Source organism: Pterocles gutturalis, unplaced genomic scaffold, assembly GCF_000699245.1.
Source record: "Pterocles gutturalis isolate BGI_N339 unplaced genomic scaffold, ASM69924v1 scaffold24513, whole genome shotgun sequence".
NCBI classification, from domain to species: Eukaryota; Metazoa; Chordata; class Aves; order Pterocliformes; family Pteroclidae; genus Pterocles; species Pterocles gutturalis.
In genome coordinates, this window is record NW_010118768.1 from 28,146 (window position 1) to 52,932 (window position 24,787).

Sequence of the window (24,787 nt, forward strand, 5' to 3'; positions counted from 1 at the left end):
TTATTTTCATGATCTGACATCTCTGGACTGTAAAATAATATTAGAGTAGGCATACTCTCACATTATACAAACAAAGCACGCCCGCCAGTCTCCCAACAAGTAAACAACTGCTACTCCTGCAAATAATGGGCGCTCCTTTGTTTAAAAGACACGTTTTCATGGATATGCAGTTCTTGTATCCATAAAATTAACTGGACTAACAGTTATGAGAATTAATTACAGATGCTATAAAACTACAACACACAAGCTAGTGTAAAAGGTAGAAGTATTTGTGTAAAAGGTAGAAGTATTTTGTCTTTACGTATAATAACAAATGCCCTAATGAGATACTTAACACACAAGAAGTACATTTAGGAGAAATCTAAAAAAAGATCTGTTTATTTTCTATGTAGATATAGATGAATCCTGAGGATGATGTTCTTTACCCTTCTACGTTTACCCCAAAGCACATTGACACAGCAAAGAACAACACAGGATAAGACAGTTTGCTTAAGTTACATTCCCCTCTAGCAACTTGATATACAGATATTTGGTGAATCAACAGGAGCCAAAATACAGTTCAGGTTATTGCAGGCCATACATCAAAACAGAAATAGCCTAAAAAAGCTGCATCTTGATATTTCACCAGCAATTTTAACAGCATTTCTATTAATGAATGTTTCTATCAATTACAGATATGGAAAGTGCTGTTTAAACACAGTATGTATATTAAAAATTACAGAGAACAGCATGCTTTTTAAAATTTTTATTGAATGTAATATTTAAACAATTTAATAAACAGCTAAACCATAAAAGACTGTCTGTTCATGATGATTCCAATCTTCTTTTCCTCCATTTTTCCACATAGAAACTGAATGACTCCTATAAATAAAGTGGAATAAACAAGTTCAACATTGTTTCAACTGAAAAGTTACTAATTCTCAAAGTCTTATGTCCTGACAAAAGCAAAATCTATTATTCTCTGTCATGCAAAACCAGATCTGTATTAAAGTCTGCACAATTAAGAGAAATACCAGAAAGAGAGAGAATAAAAGGAAAATCTTGCCAAAAATGCAGAATAAAGCTCCTATTACAAAATGCAATAATACAATCCATTTCATTTTAAAAACGTAAATACTTTTTAACTGCAATCTGCAATTGTGTCAAAAAATGAGACACTTCTAAAGTCCAAGCTGCATTAGAGAAAAAAAATGAACAGGGAAATCAGAAAATGAGTCATTTCAGTGCCTTTGAAAAAACACTCTAATTTTCATTAGCTACATGTAAGAAACAGACATTCCAGGTTTTAAATTTACACAGTCCAAATAAAAATTCAGCTTATAAATTATGTCAAGATTACAGAAAAAAAAGCTCCACAGCTGTAAAAAGGCTAAAGCAAACATTTAATGCCAAAATTTTCTCCAATTCTTTACAAAATGAGAAAAGAAAATCACATTTATCTTGAATCAATACGGAGAAACACCATATAATCAGGTCTTTATAGACCTACAGAAAAACACTTATTTTAGAATACAAAAAGTGGCAAGAAAGTGTCAATAAAAAAAGTCTTTAAAGCCTGCTTCACTAAAAGGGTACTATCAGAGTATTAGGCAAAGGAATGATGTTACAGAAGTATTTACGGTCTTGACAGAATTAGTGTCATGCCACTTGTCACCCTCAAGTAAGATATATTTGCACAGTTGCATGTATCTGTTGGCAAGGCGGGTAGAAGTAAAGCTGTAACAGAAAAATAATTCCTACAGTTCTAAAATCCCATCCTACTAAAGGAGCAACTTGTACTAGATGTAAACTAGGTAATTAATGAAAACTAAAACCCATTAATTGTTAACAAAACACACAGTCTACAAGTCTTTTAAAGTTCAATTGCTTAGATGACTGCCCCAAGGATATTTGATAAAGGTGCACCTGTAGATGAGTGCCTGATAATATCGTAAGCCCCAAGAGGTTTTATTTCCTCAAGTCAAATCCAATGTGAGATTACTACAGCTCTTACAGCACTCAGTACTTCATACGCTGCCTCCTTTGAGGAGTCTCTGCAGAGATCTAATCCCTATGTAATTATTCATGCAATTTGTTTTATTAACATTGAACACACACAATTCCGCAGATCTATTTCTTAATTAGGAAATACTCACAGGGGGTTCAGTGAAAGGGACAGGCTCTCCTGATTTTTTCAGAAAAGCTGCTAAAGATTTCAGAGATAGCTCATGCAGCTGTATATTCTTCGCTTTTGCCTTCTCATATACAGCCTTTACAGAAGCAACATCCCCATCCGATTCTGCAGAAAAAAAAAAAACAAACCAAAAAATCCTCCAGTGGTTAAGTGTTCCTCTTTTCACCTCTTTCCACAGTGTCACATATCCTCACTATTTGCCAAAACACATTCTAAACATTTTAATATACAATATTACAAATATTCTGGATATTCTGCATTATCATACTGACAATTCACATAAGAGAACAGAACATACAGCCATTCTGGCTTCCCTCTTTATTTGATGTTGGACGACCAACTCCTTCAAGAATGTGCTGGAACTTCAAAGGACTGGGAGCAGCACAGTGAGAACACAACACTCTAGGATGTGAGATACAGAGATATATGCCTCTTTCTGAAGCAAATGATAAAAAATAAAAAGCTAGAACAAAGCCCAAGTTCAGCATGTAAGAAATCTAGAACAGAATTTAATTATTGTAACAGTTACAGGTGCTGGCTACATCATGACTGTAACCTAAAGGACCAAAGAAAACAAAGGTCAGATGCTCATTTTAGAACACAGGAAAAAAAATTCATCTTATTGAGCATGAGAAAAATTTTGCTGACCCACTAACACTATTACAAACCTTAACTGCTTAGGTAACGAATAACATTTTGATGGATATTCCATAAAAGGCACCACCCCCTGCAACAGGTTCTAACTAATCCATTGTTCATTTATTTGAAGCACTATTCACTTCTAGCTGTAGAAGGGTAGAGTATATTTCTCTTTCCACTAAAGTGGGAGAAGGAAGAAACTCCTCCTTCTACATTGACTCACACTTAACCATAGACTTTTCTGCTGCTCAATTGCTTGAGAAGCATCAGGACGAAATTAAAGTGATGCCTGACAGTTTCACTGTTGTCCTCAGGGTCCTAGAAACAGCGCAACAGTTCCTAGCACCTTGTGAACAACAAAGAGCCATCATGTCAAGCTCAATTCATTCGGCTGCTTAGGAAAACACAAACACTTGCAGTATGGGTGCTGTCTCGGGTTCTTCTTCACATTTGGAAACACCATCTTCACAACGATAGGGGCTACAAAAACAATGGTTCTTAAAGAAGAAAAGCTTTAATTATGCAGAAATGGATAACTTGTGTCCCTTTCTCACGAGAAAAAGCTTCCCACTCACATCTGGCAAGCGGCTGAGCTCCTTTTTTGAATGTAGGCAGCTACTGCAGAAGCTGCATGAAGTGATGGTTTAATGAAAGCCTAATAAAAAAAATTAACTTTCTATTTTCTTTTTAAATAGATGTATTTACTGTATGGAAAACAAAAAAAAGAGCTAATACATCCTTTTTCTGGCAGGCATACACCCAAAGGATTATGCATCTCACCAGATGAAGGAAATTATTCCTGGCAGTAGATCATATCTCAGGACAAGGAATGGAGTAAATGTCCCTTTATTTGTTCAGTCATGGATGCCTGATATATGATCAGACTTCTGTCAGCTGTGATGTACATTATACTGTATCTTTGCTAAACAGAAACCATTATAATTTTATTTGTCCATTTTGATAACTAGCACCAGTAACCAATTGCAGAATAGTACTCTGTTACCTTTCATTCCCCTTTCTAATTAAAAATAACAAAGGGCCTGAGAGGAGAATCATTTTTTCTCCAGAAAATTATGAGACTACAAGGTTGAACTTTGCCCAAAATGAGAAATCATGTTTTAAGCTTACTATTATTAACTCTTATTTCTAGCCCTCTTGGCTAGAACACAACCTACGCATGGCCTTCTAAATTTCCATTGTGCTAAATATTTTGCTGATGATCGTTTTAATAGCTAGATGAAACTAACATACTCACCACTGCCAAAAGTATCAAAAATGGAAGAGAAGGGATGAGGGGAAGAGGTAGCTAAATTGCTGTTCATGTGTACAGGTCTGTACATATTATACATGGTGGGGACAGAATATAGTAAATGCCCCTGAATATCCTGAGAGCAGGACACCACCTTACTTCCTGAAAACAGCAAGATGCAATAGGACATGCAAAGATAACCTAGTATGACTCATCTAGCTCAGCCCTAGTAAAATGGGTCAAGTACCCACTTCTACCAGTGTGCACTCTTCTACCTGATACAGGAGTGGAATTGACATCTCATACAGAAGAACCTGGGAATGGCTTTTAAAACTCTTCGTGGTGGCACTGAATGTCTCCTCTGGAACTTGCTGTGAGCCAGCTACATCTCTGCCTGAAGAAACTACAGTAATCACCTCTTCATGTACAGTGTGGCTTCCTCATGTACAGCATTAAATACACACTAACCACTGTTTTGGGTATAATAGAGCAAGTGTTTGATTCTCTGCGATCACTTTATAAAACTGTTGTACTAAAATGCAGTTAGAAAGGATATTGAAAAAATTAATCCGTTCACTTACAGAATTTTTACTGAGGTAAAAAGCAGTAAAAGGCTAATGATGGTGTAAAGCAGCAAGTACAGTGGTGGTAACAAAAGGGTGTTTTTTTGTTTTATAAAAAAATGTTAGAAAACTTACCCTACTGTGAATGAAACTATGGGGCTAAATTCTTTTGGTAATCATTGCTGCTTTGAACACTACCAAGCAAGTGAATTTTGTAAGTTACATACTACAACATGAGAACTTCTACAAGGTGATTCAAATACAGTGAAGTTTGTATTCCTTTAACACCATACCTTGGATTTGGGTTTGAAGGGGTTTATTTAATTATTCTTATTTATCTCCTCTGTGATAGATTGGAGCCCAAGGGCTTCTGTCATGATATCTTTTTGCTTGTAATACACATGTGAAGAGTATTTACTCCCTGTAATAAAACTGGAGGACCATATCAGAGTACACATGGCAAAGGATACTACAGAACAGAGATGTAAGCTTCCAACTGAGTGTTGCCATAGGGGTTATAAGTCCTCATTTTTCAAGAGTGCATGTTGCAAATAAACATATTTAAATAAGCAACTTAATTTTTTCATTTTCAGCTGTTCCTCTCTGCCTTCAACTGTAAAGAGAACTGATTTAGGTAAATCCAAATGAAGGCATCTAGAATATTAACTTTGACTAAACTAAAACAGGTGTATAGAATCTACACTAATAACAACAAGACCCTTGCACATTACTGATAGAACTAATCACTTATGATTTTGAAACACACACATAAAAGGAACCAATATACTTATTACATATTTTGGGGAAAGAAGCTAGATTCATTTTAAAAGCCATTCATTTCTACTGTATTTTTCTCCATAAGTTAGGATGGATTCTTTTTTATTCCACAAGGACCCTACTTAGCCTCTATTCTAGTAATACACTTCAATTTAATACAGCTCCTTTTGTAAAGGATTCAAGGCTTGGGTCAGCTGGTTGCTTTTCCAACCTAGTAACTAGGATACTATATAGACCCAACAGACTTAAACAACAAAAATTCCAGAAAAAAACCCCATCTCTTTGTGGCTCAAACTGTAAAGCAAGCTGCACTGTGTTGTAGTACTTTTGATCCTCGCTGGCAGCCAAACACCACAACAACTGCTCACTTACCCTCTCGGGGATGGGGAACTGTTGGCCAATTTGGGTCTCAATCCTAAACCTAAGGTCAAATCCTAGGCTCGCAACCGAGGCTGTGCTCCCTCCCAGCTTCTCCTGGACTTGCAGACACTGGCACAGCAGAGAAGCTGAAAAGTCCTTGACTGTCCTGGCAGCAACTATAAACATGAGTGTGTGACCAGCCCTCTCCTCAGCACCAATCAAAAACATAGCTTCTTACTAGCTACTACAAAGAAGGTTAACTCTGTTCTCAGCTGAAACCAGGACAAGTGTATATCCTACTCCCAATTTCTAAGGGTTGCCATGACCCTTTCTGAATGCCTCAAGAGTTCTAACTAAAAAAAACTATTCCAAGGAGCATGAATTACCGTAAGATCTCAGGAGGTAACGGTATCCAATTTCTGTATCTAGAAACTCAGGAATCAGTTCTAGAAGTGTCTCAATCTTCTTTGCCTATGAAATTTAATGCACAGACGAAAAAACCCATTAACTTCAAATCTTCAACAACAAAATAAAATTGACAAAGTTAGCATAATTATTTCAGATCTTTTAGGTGATATGAACTGAATGGATAACAAGGAATGGACTGTGCAACTGAAAGCAGAGAACTTCCTTCCCAAAATTTCATATGCAGGCAATAAATAGTCAAAGAAATTGGGCACAAAACAAAACAAACAAAATACAAGAATAAAACCCATACTAAAGCAGCCTAAACATTAGTTTCTCAATTTTTTTGAAGGAAGTAATTAATGTATTCATAAGAACATGTCAGGATTTCAACCAATTTAGAAAAAGTTGTAAACTACTCATCAGCCTTTACTGACCTAGAGGTCAGTGGCAGATATATTCAGTGCTTAAAAGAAGTCAGATCACTAACTAATGTGCTTAAATTTGGAACCTGCCTCCTCCTGATTCCAGTTTCAAAACCTCTCAGGTCTTGAGTTTAAAAAGCTTATAGAAACTAATAACATATTTATCATATGCTACTAAGTTTTACATGTTATTAAAAATTCAGCAAGAAAAGCCAGAAAATTTCAGGTTTTTAAACTTCTTCTAGATACCAAAAAATAGAGTTTATCATCATCATATTTCTCATCATCACTTCAACAGAATAACTTTTAACCCGTGAGTATTTAATGACCATTTCCACAAAACATAAACATGCATTTTCCATAATTCGAAAACTATTTATTCTAGTTTGTGTATTAACTGTCTCCTGATGCTGCTCATCTATGAAAAGAAATCAATGTGGTTTTGCATAGGTGTGTGTGTTTTGGGGTTTGTTTTGTTTTGTTTTGGTTTTTTTTTTGCTGTTGTTCAGTGTTGGGTTTTCGGGTGGTTTTTTTTTTTCTGGGTTATTTTTTTTGTTTGGTGGTTTTGTAGTTTTTCCTGTGTGTGTGGGTTTTTTTTTTTTTTGGGGGGGGGGGAGTGTTGGTTTGGTTTGTTTTTTTTTTTTGGGTTTTTTTTTCCTGATTTGAGGATGGCATATGAGGAAGGTGGGGCAGGAGTAGAACAGGCAGATAAATGAGTGCATTTCAAATTACAGCAAATGAGCACAAAGCCAGGAATCTAAACAGATGCTCAAACTAGATACACGCCCAAACCACCATAACAAGTAATATGAATTGTGTCCTTTAATGTAAACATAGAGGCATTTTATCACTAGAGAGAGGATGAGGTTTTAACTTGCATTTGTATTCATACAATGTAACCAACAAAATAAGTACTTTCAGGTTGTGATACTAAACTGGAGAGTACAGTAAAACATTTAAAGCACAACACAGGATATAACATATAACTTTAAAAAAAGCAGGAAACTACTGAAACGACAGAAGAATGCTAACTACAACCTCCTCTCCATCATGGTCCATAAAGTAAACTTTTCCTTTACACGTAACCAGCTCTGCAAATTAACCTCCCCCCTTCCCTGAGAATCCTTTTAAAGCTGTCAGCTGTGCAGTTCAAGATCCAAAACACTACAACAAAGGTCGATTAAGAAGGATTTTGCTACATATACAATCATATACATTAAAAAATATTATACCTGTCCAGGTTGAGATGCTGAGCGAGCCATAAAACTCACTAAAGTTCTCTTCTCCTCAACTAATGCACCACATCTCTAAAGAAAAATAAATAATTAATGTAGCAGTCATAAGTAGGTTAGTGATAAACAAAATGACTAAGGTGAAAATTTCAAATTTCAGACGTTTAAAATAGTATACTAATATATTACCTATTTACAAGGTAAATAATTGACCATTAGTGGGCAAAAAACCCCAGCACCACTGAACACAGGAAACAAGTTCTTTTCATGCACCGTTTTGGTAAACATTGTTTTTAAAATGGTAGGTATAAAGTTTGTTTAAAACAAAAGTGGAAGGTTTTAAACTAATACTTCAACACACCACAAAAACGAGGTTTAAGACTGCAAAAGAATGAAAAAGAGAAACACTATTCCTCTCCAATTATACTGCCAAGCATTCACAAGTGAGCTAGGGATCATAAGGTTAATTATACATTTAATAAGGTGTCAGGGAGATAACTGCTCGTTTCTTTATAAAAATTAAAATGTACAAAGCAAGTTCTCTTTAAAGTATAATTACCTACACTTACGCATACAAAGGACTGATTTCAATCTCTCTATTTTATAAAAGCCTTTCACTGCAACAGACAGTATTTGAGAGAGAAGCTGAACTTAAAAAAAAGTTTGAGACAGACCAGATAAATCAAAAATCCATCTTTCTTCAGAAACAAGGGCAAAATAAAACACACAAGACAATACTGTAGTGTATGTTCCTCAAATGTGTCAGTCTTAAAATGCACAGTGCTTTTATCAGCTGTAAGATATTTTATCAGTACCAAAAAGCACAGTAGGAAGAGAATATTGTGCACACAAAGCCACACATACCATGAATTTACTACATTCAACTAGTATTTTAGATATATGCAAACAAGAAATTTTGGGTTATGGCATTATGAATGTACTGTATGTGTAATATGGTTTGACAAGCTCTTTAAGGTCCAGGTGAACAGGTGTGAAGCCTCCTTCCATGAGGCAAACTGAGACAAAAATGTACCCGCAATGTTCTGACAAAAATTTCCTTTATGGTGATAAACAGAGGCAAAATATTCGTGTGAGAAACTTGCAACATTTTATTTACTGATTCTAGCCATTCTCATCTACTGTCAGTAAAAGAAACAAGGATGCTCTGAGAGGAAAGAGAAAGTCTAGTTGGAGAAATGTTTTCCTCAGCCCCCTTTCGTGCTGAAATACCAAACCACTTTTGACTTCCATCACTAAAAGCCTTCTTCCTCCAGACAGTACAACAAACACTGTTGCTGTTTCTTGAACTTTTAAACAGACTCTTAGATGCATTTTTGAGAGCAGGGATTCTCCAGGTGCACAGTAATACTCGGATTATTACAAGCAAAATAATTCATTCATATTGTGGTTTCTTTACAAGAAAATAACAAACAATGGACAGTGATTATTACCATTACTATCTATTAGTAGAATACTCGATCCACAATACCAGTCAAGAATGTTTAACACAACTGAAAGTTTTTCCTGCACCATATAAAAAACCCCACATTTTCTCATATACACAGAAGTTTCTACTCAAGCTTATCTGTGAATGTCCACTTAACATTAAATATTTTAAAATTCTGCCCAAAATATAGAGTATACAACATTACTTCAAGTATGCTATAGAGCCATTAATTTAACTCCAACAGTTGGATGCTGTTGTAATAACAAGTTTTAGGAATTTATGAATGGAAATTATTCCACGTTTTGAAAAATTTTAAGAACATGCAGATTTTACTTACAAATACAAAACCCCCAACCTTCACAAAAGCAAGAAATGGTAACTGCTTTTCATTCACTCATTCAATTTCATTAATTTCAATCAAAGAGCAATCAAAAAAACCAGGAAGAGTAAAATAGCTTGAGATTGTTCTGAATTTTGATGTTTCATGCTATACAGCAAGAGGATTTTATATGTTTTATATAAAAACTGTAGTCTCCTCTTAATTTAATACTCAGATGACTAGTTAGGCAAAGCAATAAACAAAGTAATATTCCAGAGCAGGGATTACACAAGTAATACACCCCACACTGTAGAAGTAGCTGAACATATTTGTTAGCATGAATTCTTCGCAGAAAATGGTCTTGGAATATCTTAAAACATCTGATGGATGAAGCAGAGCTTTTTCTTTAACAGCTTAAAATACTTAGGAACTGGTAAATAAGAAGTATACACTACCAGGAGATGGTAAGAGGTCCCAGTTTGAGGCAGCAGCTTAAGACTACCGACCAGCCTGCAGAATCAGTGTGGCTGCTGGACTGCCACCTGCTGGGATGAGCCTCCCTGAGGAAGCCTGTCTGTGTGTGCTGCCAGCAGCAGCTCCCATCATCACCCACAGTTCATCCCACCTCTGGCTTGGCTTTGTCTTTAGCTCTGCACAAATGGCATGAATGCAGCTGACTCCTTCCTTGAAGATTGCTAACTCAGCTGAGACTGTGGCCCAGAGACCAGTACTTGTCTTTTAATGCATCTCTGACACACAAGTGAATAGCAAGCAAATTCAGCTCTTAATAAACCTTGAATATGGCAACCAGCAACAGCAACCCAGTGAAATAAGGTCCATAAAAAGCAAACGTTGCTGGCTTCTGGTTCGCAAACTGTACACGTCTAAGATATTACTATGTTTACAGCACTTAAGAAATTATGTGAGAAGATACAACGAGATAGTTTGCAAGAAGTAACTGCTATAGGAGAAAACTTATAAAAGAGTATTTGCTTTGGATGAAATTTCAAGCAATATACAAGTCCTCCTTTATTTCCTTCATGTTGGTAGAAGACAAAAAAACCTTCTGACTCTGGCACCCACTACTACTATTAGTATGAGAGTACTAGCTCACGTTTTAGAACAGTCTAAACTGTGCTACTGCTACTCACACTAATTCAAAAGCATACCAGTACTAGCCTATGCTATATAACACCACTTTTTGACAATTTCTCAGTTAACCTTTCAAGAGCTCTAAGCATTTCTGTACGTCTCCTGTTATGTCATTACCTGTATCAGCGATCTGGCATCATCCACTCTGTCTGCACTGACATATTGAAGGAAAAGATCTGTGACAGGTCTGTAAATTCCAAACTGACTGGCCAGTCGTTCTGCCATCACACCAACTGCAAAATGAGGGGTACATACGGAAAAAGCTTTGATTGAAAAGCCACTTTTGTAAACTTCACTGGCATGTTTTATGCTGACTGAGCAGGTTTTACATGTAATAGCTCTTTCATAACACTTCTGTCTAGTCAGAATATTTAAATATCATTGTAATTAACTTACATTTTTCCAAAGCTTTTTCTAATCCTTCCTCAGACACCTTTCTTAACAAATAGGAAATATTTCTGACAGCTTGATCAGGATTCTGTGCACCAGAGATAAGCAGAGGCTCAAGGTATTCCACAGCAGCATCAAGGTCATTGCTAGGAAAAGAGATTGAACTGGCTTAGTTTCCGAAATCAAGATTTCTAACCCTAAAGAAGCAATTATATTAAAGCTTGTTTTATACATTAAAGGTCATATTTCCCAGCAATGGCTGAGTACCTACAACTTTATTCAGATATTGTAAAAGTGAAACCATTTATGACTAAGTTATCCTGTTGGTAAAATTTTTAATGACCTTTGACCTGTACAAAGCTCAAGTAATTTTGACATACTTTTTTCCTCATTAAGAAAAAAGAGTTCAGCTAGCTGCTTTAGGAAAATGTGTTCTGCAAATCTAGAAGGCAAAATCAAAACATTAACGGAAGGCATCTGAATAATTAATGAATGCAACTCAAGTATTTTGTTTAATGCTATTCAATGAATTATTTACCTGATTTTTCCCATGCCTGCCTTTCTGGATGCAAAAGACAATACTCAATGTCATTTGGTCAGTACCTTTGTCTAAACACTTTTAATCTCATGGCCCAAGTATACTAAATGCTTATAAAATAACGCAGGATGTATTCATCAAAGTATAAACTTTGCTTGTAGCATTCTAAAAATTTTAAATGACATCTCTTATCAGTACACTCTAAAAAGTAATTTAATTGAGAAGAAATGGGAGCACGATGAATGCTTTTAGGTGAAGCAGAAACACAACATACTTGAAAGCTATGAAAAATCCTTTGACAACTATATCAGAAACATGAATCTATCAATAAATGAACAGGTATAAAAATATAACAATCTGTTTTTCATAGTTCTCAAGGTACGGTTTGCAAGGTATTTAAGAATATATAAGCTGCATACTATTTTTGCTGCTGCTAAGTGTTCTTTTACATCCACGCTAGTTTTAGTACCGTAAAAGAAAAGTTCATGCTGCTTAAATAACCTGTGCCTGCATACAGCAATTTATTTATTTATTTATTCTTGTCACCAGTGTACATCTTAAGAACATGGTATGACTTTGCAACACTTTTATGACATGGAAAACACATGAAAATATGCAGCTTATGAGACAAATCATGAAGTCTCTCTCCTATTTACTGTGTTTAATTTAGGCAAAAGTCAATGCACTAGAACTGTGTGCCAAAGGATCACTCAGATCTAAGTATTTACAGGATCAGTCTTTTACAGACATTGTTTTTCAGTGGCTGAAAACACAGTGAGCTCACTACTGGAACTGGCCTGCACGGTTCTTCAATTCAAGTCTTCTTGCTGTTCCAAACCCTTCAGTGACTCTTCTCTCTGGACTGACATGTCTGAGGCAATCAGGTATCTGTTCTGTACTACACAGTTCTACAGCTTTCCTGCCAAGTTAGACACAGGAGCTCTACATGATGAAACTGGTTTGAAATAAAATAACAAAATACGTAGGATTCCTGAAGACTGGTTCCTGGAAAGCATATTTGAGAAGTTCATAGTATACCCTTTCTCCCAGAAGTGCTTCCCCCATGCAGTTTTATTCAAAGGATAAACTAGCACAGTACTAACGTATCAACTAAAACAGAAATGCCAAGCATTGATACTGAATTAAACAGTTGAATCAAAGGATACTCAAAGTGTGGGGATAATTATCATGATCAAAACCATGGCCTAAAACAGTACAGTAGACAATTTTTTACAATTCTGACCACAAAAGAATATAAAACCACTCCACAGATATGTGTCTAGCTTTCACATTTTGAGGGTAAACACAATAATATTTTGTCATTTCAAGTACTGGAACAGGTAGCAGATTTCTGTTTCCAAACAAGTATTATATGCATAATCATTGTTAAATTCCAAGACTTTTTACATTTACATTGATGAAGTAGCTAATTAAATTTTACATTCAGATTTCACAGGGCTTTTGATCTAACACCACGGAGAAGACCCTACATGAGATGTAATACATTAGAACAAAGGAATCAAAGCCAAATTACACCACCAGTGAAGACCTTATGCTCTACCAAATGCTTCATAGCTATCCCTGTATTTCATTAAATGATTTTCAACCCCAGAAGTGTTTGGGAAACAATACAGGAACAGAACTGAACAGCGCACTGCTCAGCTCGACCAGAATTTTAGTATCTAGGACACTGTAAACACAGAAACAGAATTAAATGGATAATGCAAGTGATTTCCCACCACTCTGCATGAAATAATTACACATACCAGTCCTAGAAACACTTACTTCTTAGTATGAGCCAATGCAATAGCATTAGCGAGTAGTGAGGCAGATAGATCAACTGATTTTGTGATGTCTTCCAGCATGTTTTTAAGTGCTTGCAGGTTCTTTAGATCTCCTTTTTCCGCCAGAGCCTGAACGAGCACAATAACTGCTGATCTAGTAGGCAAGAAGCCGCTGTCAAGCACTCCTTTTAAAACAGCCATGGCATCTAATGATGGTAAAGAAATACGGGAAAAGGAAATACTATTTTAGTTGAGAAGGCAACCATGCTGTTGGTATCATTAACCCTACTCTTTTAAAAACATGTACATAAAATAATTCTCTTGCTGAACTTAAGCCCCAAAATTGCTATAGTGAATTATAAGCAGAATATATACATGCAAAAATAAGAACTTTCAACAGTAATTCAGGTTTAAATGCTTTAATATTTGCTCAATAAAAAGTATTAAGATACTTTTAACACTTATTTTAGTATCCAGTTCAAGGAAAGCAGTTGGGTCATAAATGTCCTCCCTTATGACCTTAAAGTCACGACCTTGTTTTTTCTCCAAAGTATAAGCAATTTTCATCACTAAAAGCCAAAAATGTTGCATACTTAAGAATATGGATAGTTTAAAAATGTATTGCTAAAGTCCAGTATTCAGATTTGTCTTTTTAAGAATGCACCAAAACTTTGTTTACCAACATTTGATTTCTAAATAAAAACACGGGACACAAGTGTCCATACAAGAACAAAAATAAACTCAAAACTGGGCAGTTACCGCAAGAACTCCTAAAATTATAGCAATTACCTATGTTAAAAGCACACAAAATCAGTCTCCTGTCTGTCTGCCACAAATTACCCAAATCCACCACAGATGCAGTAACCTTCATTTCTCTAACCAGAATTCTTGTCAATTTACATTATACATGAACAAACACACACAGAAAGACAAGCCCCTCTGGTAAAAATCTTACTCCTTACCAGCACAGGCAGGATTAATCACAGTTAGTAATTATAATACCAAGGGATAACACTAACATAATATAAACCCACTTGAACTCCACAGCATTAACATTCCAACTCAATATGCAGGTACTACAGAAATCAAATATTACCTTTTACAAAAGAGGCAGAAAAAACATCCTGTATGTCTAACCTTCCTTCACAGCAAATTTTCTTTATGCACCCCTCTCTCCTTTTTTTTTTTTTTCCCCTTTTCTTTTTAGGGGAAAGAAGGAGCAATACATAAGGGGCAATATTCCCAAAATTTAAAAAGCAAACTTAAAACACATGCTAAATTAAAATTATCTCATAAGTGTGGACCTCCCTTTAGCATGGAGCATGACCAGCCTTCTCAAGAACAAGGACAGAGAAAGATTAGAAAGTTGCATGTGTGCAGCACTACCGCAAGAAATTATGTACGAGAAGCACAGTAGATAATTTTGCTGGTATCTTTTTTATTATGTAGGAGCACTCATTACTACTAATCTGAATTAATAATTTAATCCCTTGATCTTTCAGTACTTAAAAGCAGGTAACTAAGTGCTTGTGAAAATTGACCATTTATCTTTTAAAAGGCTTTCCTGTAAACTCTGTAAATTCCATACGGTGAAACTCAAGTTCTGACTCTTAAAGTAACCTGGGTTTTACCAAGTTTTTGCTAGATGATGTTAGAGCTCTCACAAGTATACTTAGGGACCTACATACAAACTTTTAACCATACCACGTTACACAGCAAAGAATGGCGGTGAACTATATGAGTAAATGACAAAGCAACCAAGTTTTACATAAGTGAAAGCCATCACAAGATGTAGGTCAAATGGAACTTGCCACCGAAAGATTACAAAAAGACTGTGCCCAAAATTTTTTTGGGGTAATCTATGAGCCTCAGAAAATGACCAGTATCATTGGAATATTTAGTAGTTTGCATTTTTAATGCTTCACTTACAAGAAGAGAAGTAGTATCTTTCAAACTAAAATAGAAACAAGGATCAAGTCTAACTATTAAATTAAATTACCAAAGTAAAGCTTGTTCAACGCACAAGATAAAGGAAAACATAATTTTGGAAATCAATGTAATTCCACAGACTTCTTGAGAAACTTTGGACTGTGCAAGAAGAAATATTTTTAGAGTACTGCAAGGGAGAGCATTGAAATGGCAGAGAATTTAGTGTGCTAGCTAAAAAGAAATCATGTATTAGCACAAGAGATTGGCAGAACACAGAAACATCAGTGATGCTCTGAGGAAGGGAAGATTTTTTTGCTGTGTAACATTTAAGAACTGACAAAACTTCATAGCACACTGGGCAAGACAAAGCAGAAAATTTATTATAATGAAATCAGACAGGAAAGTCAGGTGAAGGCCTTGAAAGCTGGAAAAACTTAAGACTTGACAAGAGCAAGAGAAACAATTGCATTCACCACAGATATTTCAGTTGAGGACACCTGGCAATGACATCAGACTGGAGACTGAATGGGGAAAGAATTTGAAAGACGACAAGTTTATCAGCTGCTGGAAAGAGTACAAGTGAGCAGATGCATCTCAATGCTCATCTTAAAGTATTTTAATGTAGTTCATGTTACATGGGTATGGGTTACTACAGCTACTCATAATGAAATAAAATTAACTGATGGTAAAATCAAAAATGGATTTTTTGGGTATGCCTTCCTGTATGAAAGTAAAACCCAATTCAGTGTAATACATTTTCTTCGTATGTAGCTGCTTTAACGCTTAAAGGTACTGATGAAAATACGTATTAACATGTACTTACACTTGCATAGGGATAAAAGACACAGCACAGCATGTAAAACTATGTGCTTGATGTTTTCCTCTCTCACAACAGTTCTACAGAACAGCTAAATAACTAAAATGTAACACTGTGGAGCTAAACTGTAGGCAGCAAAACAACCAATGCCAAGAATTAAAACAACACAGCTGTAAACTTTATCCACCATCTTGTTGGGCACACTTTCATACTCTTCAGCCACCATTTTATTTTCTATCATCATTGTTACATTGAAAAGAAAACCAAACTGAGTATTTTGCTACTGTTGATATTGAGAACTATTAAAAAGTATTTGATTAAGTTTTTAAATCAATATTATAATCATTTTGTGCACAATCATGCACATTTAACAGTCAATTTAACTCATCTGGTATCTCACACAGCCAACACAATATGCAAGAAACAACTGCTGGGAATTGTTTCAGATGCTCTAAAGTATGTTAATTTCCAAAGCAAAATGACTTGTGCTGTGAATTTTAACACACTTGAAAGCCTGTAGTTTTTCTCATTCTGGAGCACAAATTTTGCATGTCTGAAGAGCTGTGATTCATCTTAAGAAAACCCATCTTGTGTTAAATGGAATGGAAACTGGACTAAGTGGTCAAATGACAAGTACATTCATATTCAAGCTGTATTATAAATGCATGTACAGTAATTTACGTCTCTCAGCTACCACAAAAGGCTCTTGATAAGCAGGTAATTTGCTAAATGGACTCCTTTATCCAAGTATTCGAAGGGCGTTACAAGAAAAATCTGCAGAGGCATTAATGTGACGTAAAGGTCAAGCATTGTGACATACCTTTCAAATAATCCCGCCTAACTTGCGATATGATGAGGAGGCTGCTGGCAGCACTGTTCAGTGTGAAGCCCTTGATGTGGGTCTCAGCACTAAAAGAAGCAGACATTTAGAAAGGAATTACTGACATGCTTCTGATACGATAATAAATGGTTGAGCACCAAGGTGAAATTATAAAAACTACTGTTCATATGTTAAAAATATTGCTGCAAAATATCGACCTGGAGACAGCTTTTGTGTTATCCTGTCAATGGTTATAGAAGGATAATTTTTTTTGCATTCTGACAGATGACAAAGTTGGAAGTGAGCAACAAAAGAAACAAAGTACAAGATTTTTTTTAAACAATCAGTTCAGAGATTCTTGAATGCTGACATATTAGATGACTAAAATAACTGCATGCCCTGCATTGTTCTGTTGTATCCTAAGCTGGATACTTTTTCTTCTTTTTTCAATAGTCACCATAATTATAAAATGTAAAACTATTCTTTCAGCAATAAAAATGAAACATTTATTTTCAGCACTGTATATTTTAAACATAAACTAAAGCATATTATGAACTAACACCATATCATTTGGCTGATTAATTTTCAAATTTCTGTCATCTAGATGTATACAGGTTTTAAAGTGAACATACTACATTTGCTGCCTTAGCCATGTAAAAATTGTATTTCACTTATCATTTACCTCCTGTAATACAAATTTTCACATATCTATAGCAAAGAGAATCTTTATTTTAATAACACTGCTAAAGCTTTTCTAACACTCTGGAAATTAGGCAAGAGAGACTAAGCAGCAATTACATTGATCTTGTAATACAAAATGTTCCAGTTCCCAAATGACATATAGCCACATTTTTAATATAGAAGAATAACTTTACAAATGTTCATTTCTAGATTACAAAATCTCTACACAGAAAAGGGGGGCACTGCCATTTACCATATCAGCAATCAAGATAAACCTCACTGATCATCTTGTGGCAAACAACTGAGCAGCCTACCTACTTGAACTTAGAGGCTGAGCGGATTGGGAGGTAAGCAGGGTCATTGCTAAATTATTCTCCTCAATCCCAAGAAAATCCTTCACATCGCACACAATATGACTATCCTCTCAGTCACTTTCAGCCTCCCAGGCTCACAAATACAGTCACTGGCCTCGGGATTTTCTTACTCTCCCAACCAATCCTCTTAATCCCTGCCTAAGCACCCACTGCTCAGTTCCGCCTCTTTTTTTCCCCCCTCTTTGTCCCATCTGTCAAAGCCCTAAAGTCAACAATTCATGCATGAGACTGTAAATTATATATAACAAAGGATTTACTTTCTCCAATCTTCCAGTCTTTAGTGTGATTAAATAGATGTTAGCTACTATTACAGAACTAATCCATCATTCCAATACTCCTATATTTCTATTTAAAACTTCTTGGACTAAATGCAGTAAATATTCCTCAAAACAGTGCTAGAATGCCAAAGCAACTGGACTGCCGTTGATCAGCAGATCAGTAATCTTCTGGGTTGTTTGGGTTTTGGTTTTTTTTTTGTTTTTTTTTTTTTTTTTTTAAATGCAAATGAAATTTCCTGCTATCACATCATTTTTCTCATGGAAGTTTCTTAGTTCTGATAACAGAAAAAGTTTTAAAATTATCTGACCTTTTTAAATTAAAAAAAAATTACTTATTTTGTTGCCTATGCTAATACTCATACTAAGGCTGTCTAAATATTATTTAAATTCCAAATTTGTCTTCAAGTAGAGTAAAACGAAAAAGATGTTAGTTTACATAAATGAAGGTAGCTTTCCTGTATTTTATGAAAATACGAGGAGTTGCACAAGTTTCAGGCCACTGCACACATTCAGGCGTTGTAAGAGCAATCTCTTTGTAATATAATGTTGGAAAAATTGTCAAGCACGCAGGAATGTGTCCAAAACACAATTTGCTATTCCTTAACCATGTATACACACCATGTGTACACACACAACTACTTTCTCTGTTTCAGCTAAGAATTTAAAACTTAGAGATTTTTGAAAATGCTTAATGTAAGTATGATTCTGTTAGTAGAAAACAGATACACAGATAAACACCATCAACACTGCCAATATGAAGCATTTTCTGTCTTCATGCAACAGGGAGCTGTTACAAGCTTCTTAGAATGTCATTATTTGGCACTTCTATGCTACAAAATGGAATATGGGAGCTCTGAAAAGCACAGGGGTTATTATGATGTCTGGCTTTGACCACTGACCGAGAACAGACCCTCTTCTTAAAAATCCATTTTCTTTTTTCCTAAATATGTCAAGGTTCAGAGGTTTAGTCCTTTAAAACACACTGCCAACTCTTTTAGTCTTTACATTTTTTTGGTTTTTTCCTGTATTTTGGATTTACATACTAGAACACTTATCTAAAGTGAGAATTCTGAATCATCGAAACACTAGGAACAAGCCACCACCTTATTTCTGCTCTTCCAATCTGCAAATTTCTGCAGATACCATGCAATACCTTGTGCACCTTCCCTACAAGTGTGTTTGAGCTGCAGAGCAGGAAAGCAGTCAATGCACACACAAGTGTTCAGTAGAAAGTTTAAAACCTAATCAACAATCTTATCAATATTCTTTGTACTTCTAAAACATGTCCTTTCCATCTTCTATTTACAAAGATTTATCAATTTCTTCCATTTCAGGGTGCTTATTTTGATAAACTGTTTTAGTTCTTCCTTGACATAAGCCATATATCCATCAAGCACAAACATTCCTTATTAGAAAGTCCAGTTACTGAGACCTGTTTAAAAAAACATTACTTATTCTTCTGAATGTAGAACTCACATACTTTTTCAATGGAAGACATTTCTTCAGTCTAAACACTTTTAAAGAAAACATGAAAAAAATAAACATCATCTTATACTATATTGTTCCTGGGCACCAAAAACCAAATTGCCTCTAAAAATTATTAGTTTTTACAGTGCCCTCTGCACCATGTAAGTGAAAGACAAGGCACTTTCAAATTCACTGTATTCAGAGAACACACTTGATGACAACCACAGGTCTTGTTTTAGCTGAAGAAACTGAAAGACTTACAATTAATTTTCTTTTTCTTCTTACCTCTTCATTGGTGAGTAGCAACACTTTTACTTTGAAGCCTCTAATGTGACCAGAGCACATATTACAGGCAATAATTAAATCAAGTGGCATACCATACATTGCACTAAAGGTTATTTTGATTCTAGTGATTCTAATAATGCATGACAGTACGCTGGATTTATTTCAGAAGTGTAAGAGTTGGATCTAAGGTTTATGGTCATCTCCTACCCACTGGCATCACAGTCAAATGTACCATTTTGCATTTGGCAGGCAGCCAGCTGCCAGGGAGTGTAGGTGGGCTAGGACAGCAGCAGGGATCTGCACTGAGGAAAAGGCTCATGGGCAGTGAAGTAAAGGAATCTTGTCTGTTTGGATATTGCTCTAAAGAGGAAAAGGCAGACTGCCAGAAGGGTAGATTTTCAGTTCTGATGCCAAGTACATCTGTTGATACTGTTAGTTGAAATGAGTTATTAAGCAACACATACTGTCACTATGGTATCTTTTTAATATATGGTATACCACTCCATGAAACACTGGTGTATTTCTTACCATCGTTCCTAATTACCAGTCATGACCTGTTTTCCCATAAGGACTTGCCTGAAAATGATGCAGAAATTATTTAAAAACAGCCCCCACTAAACAATTAAAAACCTCCAAACACAGAAAAGCCTTACATGTGTTTCACTTCAATGGCTTCATCAAGACAATCTTGTGTTAATAAAGCTTTTATAAGGTTGTCATAAGAACGATGATGAAACTCCTCCTTCCTTTGCATTTTTAGGAAAATATTGTAGGCCTCTAAAAAAGAAAAAAAAAAGCCAAAATGAAATGTCACACTGCAACGTGTTCATTGTAGAAAGAAGTCACGTATTCATTGAAAAGGTCCACCTTAAATCTATTTATCCTCTGCTTGAGCCCAAAGACATTGGTCATGGCTTGTTCAAAACTGCTTGTAAACAACAATCAACTGACACATACCTCCACAGAACAAAAAGTTTGCTACTGCTGTTTTTCCTGTATGTGGCTGTTGCTTAAATACCAACACAGCCGGTTAAAAGGGAAAGACTCAGGATTTTTAAAGCAACACCTAATTCTGGGGTATATAGTTACAGTGTCTGGTGCATGATCACAACAGCATTTAAAAAATAATATAGGAGGTGATTCCAATATGGGGAGATCAAATTATTTGGTTACGACAAGATTTATACAAAACATACAATTTACAAATATACAGATATTTAACAAGCAAACTACGCTGCATTTGTTTGACTGATTAACAGTTTTATTTCATGCATTCACAATAACTGTCAGTGTATGAAAAGATGTTACCAAAAAGGGGGAAAAAATGATAAGCACACTTTTCAGTCATTTATTTTTCTGAAACAAGATTATGCAGCTACAAACATGCAGCTAAAACTCCTACCCAGGCTGTAACATAGCTCTATAGCATAGGTTAAGAACCACAAATGATCTTTCACATCTAAACTGTGATTGCATGTTTCATTTAATGAAACTCAAAAGATAATTCCTTTGCTAATTCAAATCACAGTCACAAAAATCTTTAAAACTTTTCAGAAACACATGGACTAGCACTATAGATTTCACAGCTAAGCATTAAGTTCAACTTTTTTTTCCTTACACTTTTAAAAGTAAAGATGAAGACAACTCATTTGAATCTTACTGTCCCGGGAAGTGTCACACTAATAGCACTTACTACAGAGTGCTACAGAATTTTAAGCTGGCATTCCCCAATCCAAAACTGGTGGTGTGCTTTTTGGTGTGAATCTTAAACTTCTTCAAACAAAGAATATACATAAAAACCTCCTGAAATGTAGGCACAAAAATGACTATGTATAAAATTTATTATTTACAACACATAAATCCTTACACTGAGTTAATAATTAAAATTAATGTTGCCATCCATAATCTACTTTGGATGCCTGGAGCTACATTAAATATATATATATTAGATAAAGGAAAAGAATATCACAGTAAAAATTAAATCCACTTCCGTGTAACGTGAGTTTCATGTATACAAGAGAGATAGAGACACACCAGAGAGACAGACAATGTGACTGACGTCTGACATTACAACAGTGACTGCATTGTCAACCAAAAGACCAATAAAACAACAACAGGATGACACAGGAAAGGTCTTGAAATCCTCTACCACACCTATTTATAGGCATGAGGTTAAAGCTTGGCCTGTTGCAATAAGCTGAGTTCTCTTGCCTGCTCAGATGCTGAACACCAGCATTCATAGAGTGTTCACACTTAAATTCAGTGGGAAAGACATTTGTTCTTCCACTTTTCTGAAATCTGAGGTACCAGTAGACTAAAAATCACATTCAACAAGAAAAACCCTTTCCAGTTTAATTTACTACGAGTGTAACTCTTTAATAAAAACATGAACAAAACGCAGCTGACGGGTGATAGGTTTGTTCCTTCCGCTTGTAAAAGCCCATTTCAATTCTATTTTTTAAAGCAAAAAACTCCTTATGTTTGGAGACTCCTACAAAAGCTCTGCTGACTTCAGACTGAGCTAGGTTTTCACCCTGTGTTTGAATATTGCTTTCCATTGGTGGGGTACAGAAATGGACATTGCCACCAGTGGACATGATGTAAAGCATATGTTACAATCAATTATCAGAGCCCACAAAATATAAGATCTATTTCTACAGGGACATATATTTAAATCTTTTTGTAATGATTAGTTCAATGAAGAACTGAAGCAGAATATCAGCAGGTAACATTATCATGAAGCTTTCTTAACATACTAGTAAACCAAGAAAAGGGAGCAGTAAGCATCTGTTGCTCTGTAGTTAATAGAAATCTTAAAATTAATGCTGAAGGGGGAAAAAACCCAATGGTTTTCAGTTTACCTTTTGCATTGCTTTTCTTGCAAAGCATCCTTATTTTTCTTTCTTCCACATTAGAAGCACTTAAACTTTGGGTATCTTCGTGTCTAACCTTTGAAACAAAGCAACTTCAATAAGTTACTGTAATGCTATCTGTTAACACTTTTCAATGGAAATAAATGTATTCAAAAGTAATGTTAGCTAGGAAAGTTAAGCTCCAGTTACCTTAGGTACCTCAAATGGAACAACCTGGCCATTTTTCTCAAGTATATCAGCCAATAAGGTTAGAGTTTTCCCACGAGGAACAACATTTTCCTCTTGCATTTTAGTCCAAACAGCTTCAGCCTTTCTCCAGTCACCATTGTTCTCTGAAACAAGATTCAAATGTTCACATAAAAGTACATGTACAGTACACATACATATCTAAAATGATTCAAAAAAAAGGTATCTTTAGAAAATAATTAATCAATTAATCATGTATTTCTGCTTCATATGATTATCAACTTGAAAAGTTCTAAACTACTTTTAATACACAGATGATACCAGAAGATACCAGACAGAAAAAAACCTAAAAGGATCATATGAATTTTCAAACGAATGAGAAATCAACTCAGAAATATTGCAGAGGTGTTCTTCCTAGCTCACCAGTTCTAATATTCCTGATTGTTAATTGTAAAAACAATTACAAAAATTTCAAAATTATTACAAAACGTTAACACCCTAAGGTACCACTTCCAAGTTCTATTCTGAAATTCTCAAAATCCTCTGGTTATGCTGCTACTGAGTTAGAGCACCTACATCCCAGAAGTTTACCACTTTCAAGTCAAAGAAGTGTTCTAGGCCTTCGGGCTCTTATTTTACTAAGAAAAAAAGTGCATACATGAAGACTGTAAAATGTTTAAGTTTTCTGAAAGGGAAAAAGCTTAATAATTCACAGATTAATTCAACTCTTTCAACAAGAATAGCAATTTATACAAGTACCACTGTACAGAACCATAAACAGAACGCTGGACTTTGTGAAAGAAAACAGTTAACTACTCTTTAAGTAAATACAGCCGGTGGTTTTCAGTGTCTCCTATCCTAAGTCACTAGAACAGCATTGACTTCTTGCTGTAGGTGCTATTCACAGCTACCCAAGACCAACATCTGCTAGCTGTAATCTGTTCATTCCATGGCTTAATTCAGAATCCCAGAAACGAAGAGATGCAAGGCAAGAAGGCAGAGTCAGAAGGTAGATGATGGAATTAATAGTTCAGTTGTCAATATTTCAGTCTGTAGCAGCAGCTCTTCAGCTATTCTTCCACTGTTTGGTTAAGGAACTTAAGCTGTTGTATAGCTCAGGCTCCACTGGACTAAGTCATAACACAAGGAAAAGCTGGAGCAGCCACCTGGAAGCAGCGTGACACATTTGGATATTCTTTAGAATTGCTATAAAGTTGATGTTTCACAGCAGTATATATTGCTTTGCAAACAACATTGCAATGTAATATTGAAACATTACAGTGCAATGTTCTCTTCAGGAGCAGCACTGGTTTAAGAAAACACATGGATATGTAACTGGGCTGGTTCAAGATCCAAGCCCACTTTCGATAAAGTTCTGGCATCACTTCAGCTTTTCAGAAGAGGCAACAAGCTTGGTGACTGCCTTAAGTCAAATAAAATAATAGGTTTTAAGGACTAATACCGCAGATAACATTTTAATGCAGATTATTACGGCAGTTAACAGAGCAGGACAGAGAACGCCTTAACACTTGTGAGGCCACATCTAGAGGACCATGTCCAGTTCTGGGCTCCACACTTATAAGAGAGATGCTTGCAACTGTACTCATCTCTTCTGCTTGTGGTA

General features: G+C 35.5%; 1 protein-coding gene across 1 annotated transcript in view; it reads right to left on the bottom strand.

Annotated features, from left to right (window-relative positions):
- Nucleotides 1-804: 804 nt before the first annotated feature.
- Nucleotides 805-24,787, bottom strand: part of LRPPRC (leucine-rich pentatricopeptide repeat containing) — a gene marked incomplete at its 5' end in the record, with an annotated part of 55,484 nt that continues 31,501 nt past the window's right edge. The window contains 11 exons of the mRNA XM_010076360.1: nt 805-861; nt 2,136-2,278; nt 6,148-6,232; nt 7,824-7,898; nt 10,859-10,974; nt 11,138-11,277; nt 13,455-13,659; nt 17,020-17,108; nt 20,758-20,881; nt 22,966-23,053; nt 23,167-23,309. Coding sequence (XP_010074662.1) covers nt 805-861; nt 2,136-2,278; nt 6,148-6,232; nt 7,824-7,898; nt 10,859-10,974; nt 11,138-11,277; nt 13,455-13,659; nt 17,020-17,108; nt 20,758-20,881; nt 22,966-23,053; nt 23,167-23,309 — 1,265 coding nt within the window. The remainder of the gene's footprint in view (nt 862-2,135; nt 2,279-6,147; nt 6,233-7,823; nt 7,899-10,858; nt 10,975-11,137; nt 11,278-13,454; nt 13,660-17,019; nt 17,109-20,757; nt 20,882-22,965; nt 23,054-23,166; nt 23,310-24,787) is intronic.